Raw genomic sequence first — 9,832 nt, 5'->3', positions numbered from 1 at the left:
AAGAACTGATGTACCGAGGATTCTCCTCAGAAGGACTGTCACTCTGGTTTCCCACAAAGTCTCGAAGGGCATTTTGCAGTGTGTTTAAAGCATCATTCTCTGCCACAACAGCTCTCCCTTGGTGAAAAAGAGGGACATGGGACTTCTCTTTCGGTCCGAGGTAGTGCTGATAATCCTGAGGGATGAAAGATCTGGCGAGGCGTGGAAAGGTCATCAGCTTCTTCTCTGGGGCTTTTTTGGATTGTGTTGAAGTAGAGGAGCTTGAACTACATTGTTGTGTATTCACATTACCAAGGTAAGCCCCTCGGTCCTCTGGATGTGAAGGGAGAGATTGAGAGGTGATGCCTGCCCTAATTTTAGTGTCTGTCCGCACTGTCTGCTTTGCCTCATGTGCGGGACTCTTCTTCTGTCTTGGAAATGGTGTTGGCTTCCCTTCTTGCTCTTCAACGACCTTAGCTTGGGGGTCGATGTCTGTTGGAAAGGTTTTCAAGGGAGAGCCTTGCAGCTCGGATCGCTCAGGACTGGAGGATTCTCTAGGCAGGATCCTTGGATGGCAGGTCTTAGATGGACTCCTCCTGACGTTGTCATCCTGGTCTTTTGATCTTGGAGTTTGGGATCGTTTAGGACTGAGGGGCCTTTCTTGATACTCAAAATCAGCCTTGACTTGATATTGGTGACATGCTGATTGTACATCCTCAGTACTACCAGAACTGACAAAACATTTGTCTGTCACTTTTGATAGTTTCAAGACGTTAGACTTGGTTTTGTTCAGAGATGTCTGTGCCTCTTCCTCAGACTTCTCTCTGTTATCTAAGGAAGTTCTCAGATCAAACTGTGGAGAAATCACTTTGTTACTGAGTATTGAACTGCGTGAGGCTTCCTTGACTCTTGCAGCGATTACCCTGGGTCCTGTATATTCCTTTTCCCAGAAATTCTTAACCTCACTAATCTTGGCTGGCCTGTTCTCTTGAGGACTGGAACTGGACTGACTGGGAAGGGGAACTGGAATATCCCTCTCAAGCTTTTGGGTGTTGAAAGCTACACAGGAAGGTACAGGAATGATGGTGTTATCCTGTGTGTCAGAAATCTTGGACTCTGTCACTGAACCTGTTAAAGAGTCATCTGTCTCTTCATATATGATGACTGGATTAGCTCTATATGTGCCATCTTCTTTAGATAAATCTATAAAGAAGCTACAGTCAGTTTGTGGTGACCTGTCAGCACTGTCCTCAACTGTCATTTCCATTTGAGGTGAGAGATTGTTGTTAATGTTCTCCACATCAGAGTTGGTCTGACAGCCATGTGGAGCTTTTACTCCACTCTTAGAGAAGTCTTTTCGCCTTTCCTCTTCTCTGGTAAATATTATTTTGGGACCACTGTTTTCTCTCTCCCAGAAAGCTTTCAGATTGGATAGTCTCTCCGGAAGCTGAACAACTCTATCTTCTGTTGCCTCCTGCTGAGTGTCTTCATCTACTGAGGTCACTGTTTCTTCAAACAGTGTGTTCTGCAGTGCTGTAAGTTGTAGTGTCCTGACCTCTGTCATCTCAGAGGGTTTAGCTTCTTGTTTGACACTTGCAGGTTTGTCCGTGGTCCAATCTGCTGCCTCTTGAGAGAGATTCTGGGTTTTGCCTGGTTCTATCTGCTTAGGTATCTTCACCTCTTCTTTTTGTGGACTGTGCACTTCAACAGTTTTCTCTTTCTCTCTTCTAAAAATTCCAAGCAGTCTTTGTCTGGGCTTTGGTGAAACAGCGTGAGATGAACCCGTTGAGCCACCAATAGATGGCTTGGTATCTGAGGGAGCCTCAACAGAGACATCAGTTTTTTCTTCAGGCAGCCTTTGGTGACGAATGTTGGAAGTTGGCCTTCCTGTGGAGGTAATCTGGGAGTGACGGTCCTCTTCAGACTCTGTCTCCAGATGAACAAGCTTACCTGACTCCTGCTCAGCAGAAACAAGTCTGGACACTGCAGGGCTTAGGAACTCTGAATGGCCGTGCTCCGAGACATCTGCAAAGACAGCAACAACATATTGGATCACACATGTACATTATGTCTACTTAACACTGCAAAGTATAATTAAAGCTACCTATGTAGGACTTTTTTGGCATATCACTGTCAAGTGAAGTGGGGCTTTGTGTGTTGTAACTGCATTTCAGAGGAATTCTCAGTGGTATTATAAAATAGATGACAGGGTAAACAGCAATGCACATACTAACAGATCAGACCCATACACTGAAAAATAAAATGGAGTGCACCAGTTGTCTGTTTTCATAGCATATTTTAAATATGGTATAAAAACAAAGAAATCTCTGGGTTGCATTATAATTGGACTATATTATATTATAATAGCTGTGCACTAATTCAATTAGCAGTTTTTTAAGGCTGACATTTAGCCCCACTCATACAGAATACCTTAAGAATTGCAATGTCACACTTCAATTCACAGTAACACAAGAAGTCCAACACATCGCATGAGACATTGAAAGCTAAATTGCATAATGTCAAAGCAAGGTACAGTAACGCCAATGATACAATACAAACAGATGTTTTCTTGCTGTTCTTATCCACCAGTCTCTATAAGCAGTCATACATACATGCACATATTTTGCCCCATGCAAGAACATGCACAAGCAGGATGAATATGAACATTACTTTTGGATAATCTTGTCTGATGTCTAAATGTTTATGAATATGATAGATAGATACTGAAGTCATTGGTTGTTACAATAGTTTGACTTATTGATCGATGGCTTAGTTCAGTGATTCTTAACCATAGGGCCGCGGCCCATGATTGGGCCGCGAGGGCCACCTAGAGGGCCGCGAAAAACTTTCAGTTTTGCACCTGTGGGCCGCGAGGGCCGCGGGACCGCATAGGTTATCAATTGAAGACACCAGAGATATTACTGTTATCCATGATACGCTCAGTTACAATATAGCTTCCCACCACCTGGTGGTGGTAATGCGTCAGTCAGTTGTTTAACAAGCTGCAATAAGCAGAAGAAGACACTCAGCTAGCCGCTAGCCTGTAGCGAAAGTTATGGATAAGTTATTAAAAAGAAAAAATGAAGACGACAGTGGTGCCATACCCCCCAAAAGTCTAAATGTGTGTGCAAGTACAACCCTGACTTTCTGAAGTACGGCTTTGTGAACGGAGGCAACGAGGCAGAGCCGAGGGCTCAGTGTGTGGAATGTGGGCTAATGCTATCAAACGAAGCACTGAAGCCTTCAAAAATAAAGCGACACCAAGCGACGAAACATCCAACGCTCGTGGGAAAGTCTGTTGGGCTTCTTGTTGTGTATGCAGGTTTACAGACACATGATAATAAATGTCTTTGTGATCATCACATTGTATCATCTCATTTATTTAACAAGGGTTTTGCCTGTTCAACACCGGCATCCTCGATCCCCTCCCCTTCCTACGGCTTGTTTGCGCAAATACGTCACAAAACATGTCCGTGTTTGGTATCCCAGCATGCCCAAAATCCTCATCTTTGCAAAGAAATCATAGATTTTCTTTCATTTCTTATGGTTTCTCCACAAAAGGAGCCCACACACACACTGTCCAAAGTCGCCATAACCGCTGCAAATCGTATCTTGCAGCATTTCGACGGAAAAAGACACATTACAGACCCGACAACGTGCTAGCGGATGTTACCATGGAGCTACTGCCTTCAGAAAACGCTAGTACTTATAGTACAAACCTTATCATCCTCTTCCATAAGCCGTCAACCAACGTTTGCGTAACTGAGCTTAAATTGTTATCTTATTTTATGGTGCTTTTATTGAATCCATTTGATCCTTTTCTTTGGTGTCATGGTTTGGAAACCTCTCTTTAAAGAACAGGAACTCTCTGGATCAAACTGTGAAATGGTCTAGCAGGCTGATTGGGGAGTCACAGCTTGGCCTAGAGTCCTTGTACACCAGACAGGTGAAACGGATCACCGGCTCCATTTTAAAGGACGACTCCCACCCTTTGCACAGAGAATCTCAGCTTCTTCCTTCTAAACGGAGGTATATGGTCCCACGGTGCAGAACAAAGCGCTATAAAACAGCTTTGTTCCAGCAGCCATCACACAGGTGAACAAATCATAGCATAGTGCACAGATGCTATAGAAACCTGTGTGTACTTATTTATTTTACTTATTGATTGACTGATTTTTAGCCTTGTGTACTTTCATCATGTTTGTCTTGTTGTCTGTGCTGTTTGTAATGTCTGTTGAGATGGATGCCTCTCTCTATTTGCAAACCAAGTCTACCTACGGGTATAAATAAAAGGAACCTGAACCTATTTTCCTCCGTGACTTTTCTTTTTTTGGATTTATCCATTGATAGCTTACTGAGGGCGAGGGTCTGAAAATCATGTTAGCCACCTGCAGGGAAAAGCTCTTGACAGGGTTAATGGGATGTGACGCACATTTTAGTTGACAAAATATTAAAACGTTTTTCTTTAAGGTCAGGTGTTGCTGACCGTGTTGTCTTTACTAGCAGCTGTTGTGCTGTTAAAGTCTGCATTATTACGGAGGAAGCAGCTGTTATTGGAGCGATCAGCGAGCAGCGTGTCCAGCGGCGTTATCAGACCTACGGAGCGGCCGTCTGAAGTCACGTTAGCGGCTTTGAGCAACTAATCTACTTCCTGTTTACACCGGCACCCACCTGCATGCCCAGTGTACGTGAAGAGTCACGTGATATTCGATTTCAGACGTGTTAGTCTGGATGGAGATCATTATGAAAACGATGCAGAAACGCCGTGTGGACGGAGATCGTTTAAAAGGTATTAGTGTGGATGTAGACTCAGGGAGTCGCAGCAGAGGGGCTGAAGAGCAGCAGGTTGCCGGCCCCTGAACTAAAGGATCTGAATACTTATTCCCCTTTAGGGTGGCTCTTTAGTGTGGACAACCCGAGCCACCACCTTTAAACAACTTGAGACTTCGTGAGTGTCTTAGGAAGTCCTTTACTTCTAAAACACATTACTGTTTATTTGAAAATATTTATGAGACTACTGTTTCACAATTTGTTGATTAATACTAAGCCTTGCACATAAGCAAGGCGTATTGCTATGATTTGAACCAATGATTGGAAACCCAGTCTGCATAATATTAGTGTTCATCATGAAGGTTTAAACATCTATTTATGTCAAGAGCTTGTTGTGTATGTACATACATAATACTGGTACAGTTCTCAGTGTGGGTAGGTATTCGATAACCCATTGACTTGTTATGCCTCATCTAATCTGTCACTATTTGTCTGGGTTGCTTACTTCTTATCCTATAATTTCTCCCACAATAATGTTGTTTTCATAGCTCCTGCGAAATATTTCCAGCAGCCACAAGTCAAAGGTAAAGATTAAGGCTTTGGAATGTATTTCTGTGTAATCCTCTGGCTAGTCGGGAAGCCTTGTGTATTTGGACCTGTACTTTGACAACCCCTGGGAAAATCGGAGGTCCCAGCTCACTGGCTCATTTCACAAGGACTGCAAGAGAACACAAAGACTTCAGCAAGAACTTCAATCAAACTCTAAGAATCATCTCTGCTGTGTACACTTAGCGAATGGTTGTGGTTCATGAGCTGTTACATACTTTTAAAACAGCACTGTTAACTACCAAGAACCTGCATGGAATTGTATTTTTCTCTTTTCCCATAATACTAAAATGCCTTCTCTGAATTGCAACAAAAAGAAGATGGAATGAAATCCGATGATAGAATTGTTAGAAATCTCAAGCCAGTACATGCCTTCCACTGCCATGCAGCCACTGCTCATGCCAACATGCTGTTCACAGGAAAGTAGAAGCAGCTGCAGCGTAGAGGACCCACACACCTGATGTCAAACTGATTGCTAAACCAGACTTACGTTTGTTTGTAAAGTAACTGCTTTCACCATTTGTCCATCAAGGCGTCCACTCAATTCAAAACACATGGTGTATCATTAGGTCAAGAAATCCACTCACACGCACAATACATATTTAAAGTAGCATCAACTGAGTTAACATATAGAAACTCACCCTCAGTCTGTATCGGGGTTTGATCCACTGCTCCCTCCAATAACTGACTGTCCTTGTTTTCAAAACTGTGAGTTGCAATGACATCACTGTTGAATGGATTTTGTCTTTGCTTGAACAAAATAAAAGATTGATAAATACAACAGCTGTATGGACTCACACTCACACCTTTGAAATGGTTTCTCCAGTCAGAATCCTACCTTTGTGGGTGACTGTAGAACGGGTGCAGGTGGATCGTGTGGTGTTTCACGTGGCTTCTGGCTTTCATACCTATTATTATAAACAAAGACCACAAGATGCAATGGCAATTTCTGAAGACAGGAAAACTGTCAGGGGATTTAAAAAAGAAGGAATCTAATCTTGATTTGGAAATCTGCATGCTGATGGAAGTGCATTACAACATGTTCTGGTCATTGGAATACAAATCTCCTAAACAATGCCTGTTCTCTTGTTTTTTCAACGATACCTTTCATCTTACGTTTTTTGGGACAAATAATTACAGTGAAATAAATATAGTTGCTATGAAGAACAGTGCAGAAGGTGTGCGATGCTCCTCAGAGGCAGAGGAGAACATCAACATGTGATACTTGACCTTGTAAGAAGATTACTACCGGGCCGATTACCGAGTATCGTCTCCTGTGTGCACAACTCCACTCAGCGGCACTCACAGCCACACAATGTGCTCCACTAGTGCAGCATGTGATGTTGCTCAAAGCAGACTACAGACTACATCTTGTGTTGATACGATGTTCTCTCAGTGTCTACGCAGGACTTCTCCTTCAATATACACTTTCTGTGATGTGAAGCAAAGTGGAATTGAACTTGCTAACAATGTATGAAGAGCATACATTGGGTAAAATCTGCTTTCCATTTATAATCCCTCTGTGTGTGTGTGTGTGTGTGTGTGTGTGTATATGTGTATATGTGTATATATATATATATATATATATATATATGAAATATTATATACAAATGAAATGTGCATTAATCCACTGTTGAAAATGGTCCCTAAATGAAAGTATATATTTGTGAGATTTATGTTGTCAACAATGAGAAGAATATAGAATAAGGCCAACCGTATTCTTTAAAACAACACTGATCAGAACTAATATCTCACCTTTTCTAAACATGTTGTAGATGCATCCAAACATCCAATGTACGGAAATCCCTTTAAAAAGCCAAACAAGCTGTAAACTGGTTGTGTTGCTGAACTTGTGTGCACAGAGCAGCTGAAAACACGCTGATGAGACTGATGTGGATGAACCAAAGCTGAACGAACCATGAAGCTGTAGTTTTGAGGGGAAATGTAAATTTCAACCCACAAAAACATGCCTTACAAAATGTAGTAATGTGTGACTTCTGCTCGCAGACTACTTCCTGCTCTGGTTCTCTGTGCTCACCTGAGCTGCGTCTCCTCTTGAAGGATTCCACAAAGTGCAGGTGGGACGAACACGTCTTTGTTCTCGCTGCTGACAAAACTGGGCTTCTCGGGCAATATCTGTGAGAGGTCCACTGCAGCACACAACACACAGCTGCTGTTAGAGAAGCTTCACCGTTCACTGTACAGCACACTGCAGCATAACAGAGAGCTCCACATGCCACTGGAACCATTCAACAGTCTGTCAATAAATACAAAGGACTGTTATCCACAGCAAGCCTTTTGAGGTTAGAATGATCACAGTTACAAATATGCATCTGAAATATGAACATGTGCTCCGGTTGTGATGTGTGCTTTTGTTAAACCTGTTCTACAAGTGTTCAAATGACTTGGTATTTGTGGGGAGCTTAGAAGACGCTCTTGTAAATACCCCAAATTACACATAAATAGTTGTGCACATTTATAAATCTTATTTTTCATTTGTCGATCATAAAATACACATTTGTGACTATTTTGAGATCGATTTCCTTCCATAGGTTGGAACGGTGATTTTGAGATTAGCCATGCAGAATCTAGAGGACTCGCATATAGTCAGCGGTTTCTGCGAGTGTGTCATGGAGGCGCTGATGATCTCGGAGCCATGGATGCGGCCCTGATGTCGCAGCTGCTTGGTCTCGTAGAACCATTCTCCAGTCATGGACCTCAGCCGGCCCTCGTCCCTCACCGTCTTCTGGAGCTTTCTGAATGCAGACACATCAATAGGACATGTGGAGTCACTACTTAAATATTCATAGCACTTGTTTCAAAGTTTTGGGATTCGAAAAATAAGAATTACTTCATTGCATTGCTTTTTGCAAAACATCTTCTGCAAATAAAAACATGTCTGCTGTGCTGCAAGCAACATTTCCAGCTGCACCTGAAACAGGTAAAGCCATGTTCTTTGTGCAGACAGACGTGTATATCGTCCGTCTGTCTTCTGTGACTTAAAGAGTCGGCTTCCTTTGTGACCACAGAACATGGAACTCACTGAACACGCTGCTCCTCAGCCTTCTTCAGCTCAGCGTCTCTTCTCAACACGGCCCGGATGGTCTCCTGCTCATCCTCCGTCAGGAAACTCAGGTCGATCATGATGACTGCTGCCACTCGCTGCGTCCTCAGCTTTCCACTGATCCGAGTTAGTGTCTAGAGGCCGAACATGATCACAGCTTTATACACTTCTTCTGGAAGCTCTCAAAGACCTCGTCCTGCTCTTCAAGTCAGTGTGAGCAGTGCACTATCCATTGTAAAAATAAATGCTCCTTATTGTTGGCTACGTTTTGCTTCAGCTGGGCTTCTTTCCTGCAGTGTTTGACCCTTTCTGCACCACTTTCAACCTGAAAGAACATTAGATTAGATTAGAAAACTTTATTAATCCCAAGTGGGGAAACTTTGAAGAATTGAAGAATTTGAACATTGAAGAATATCATCAATTTTTGTATCTGACATTTACAGAAGAAAGTCTGCTTCTCTTTGTGCATCCCTCAACAGACAGCATGGTTGAAATGATAGATGATTTAACAGCTGTCAATCAACATGTAACTAATCTGCAACAATTTTGATAATTGATTATTCGTTTAAGTCAGTCAGTGATAATAAATTGAAGATTATAGTTTTTTCATTCGGACTGTTCATGCAAAATGAGCAAATTTAATATGTAATTTATGAAATTGTGAAGGGCATTTTTCTCTAAATTATTTAAGAGAATGTTACAATTTGAATAAGCCTCTCAGCTGTAACTTACACCAAACATGTCAACACTGTGACATGAGAATACACTGACGGCTAGACAGCAAATCATCAGAATTGTGCTTTGTGATATTCAATGGTGGTTGATGGGGAAGGTGTACTGTAATAAGATGTACACAACTCCAAATTAAAAATGGTTGTGCTGCTGAAGACAGAAGTCAGAAGCTGAATGTGAAATGGACCGACAGGCATGGGACCATATGAACATTTCATGTTTTGATTATTCTGGCCAAAATAATTGCGATTCACAATATTACACAGGGATACCTTTACCTGACATTCGTTTGAGAAACAATTCATTTATTGCATCGTTGAACTCTTAGAGAATAACAGTCTCAAGGTAGCCATCATTCATGAGCTCCCCTGCATGAAAAACATTCTTCTGTGCTTTCTTACATGATCATTGGAGTATTATTGTGAATTAGTTTATAGTTTTCACTTTTCTACCATGATAGTGTGCTCAACAGCTTTTTCAAGTGAGAATATTGACAATTATCCCGAGAACAGAAATTCACCTCTTATTCTGATTGTAATCAGTAATCCTATATAGTCCCATCCCATGAAATGGAATCAGATGATGACTAGTCATCAGATCAGTTCACCTCATGAAAGCAGACTATGGGAGAATGTGGCTCTGAGAGCTCAACACACATAAATAACGAGAACAATACGAGAA

The 9,832-nt window shown here is 41.9% G+C and overlaps 1 protein-coding gene across 1 annotated transcript in view; it reads right to left on the bottom strand.

The window, feature by feature from the left end:
- sytl2a (synaptotagmin-like 2a) overlaps window positions 1-8,499 on the bottom strand; it is a gene marked incomplete at both ends in the record, with an annotated part of 15,590 nt that extends 7,091 nt beyond the window's left edge. Inside the window, 7 exons of the mRNA XM_079283927.1 lie at window positions 1-1,791; window positions 1,930-2,004; window positions 5,997-6,105; window positions 6,194-6,263; window positions 7,394-7,505; window positions 7,957-8,111; window positions 8,399-8,499. The exon at window positions 1-1,791 is cut by the window's left edge and continues 81 nt beyond it. Coding sequence (XP_079140053.1) covers window positions 1-1,791; window positions 1,930-2,004; window positions 5,997-6,105; window positions 6,194-6,263; window positions 7,394-7,505; window positions 7,957-8,111; window positions 8,399-8,499 — 2,413 coding nt within the window. The remainder of the gene's footprint in view (window positions 1,792-1,929; window positions 2,005-5,996; window positions 6,106-6,193; window positions 6,264-7,393; window positions 7,506-7,956; window positions 8,112-8,398) is intronic.
- Between the last annotated feature and the right edge of the window lie 1,333 nt (window positions 8,500-9,832).

This window comes from Melanostigma gelatinosum (assembly GCF_949748355.1).
Source record: "Melanostigma gelatinosum genome assembly, chromosome: 14".
NCBI classification, from domain to species: Eukaryota; Metazoa; Chordata; class Actinopteri; order Perciformes; family Zoarcidae; genus Melanostigma; species Melanostigma gelatinosum.
This window is presented reverse-complemented; position numbering and strand designations above follow the sequence as displayed.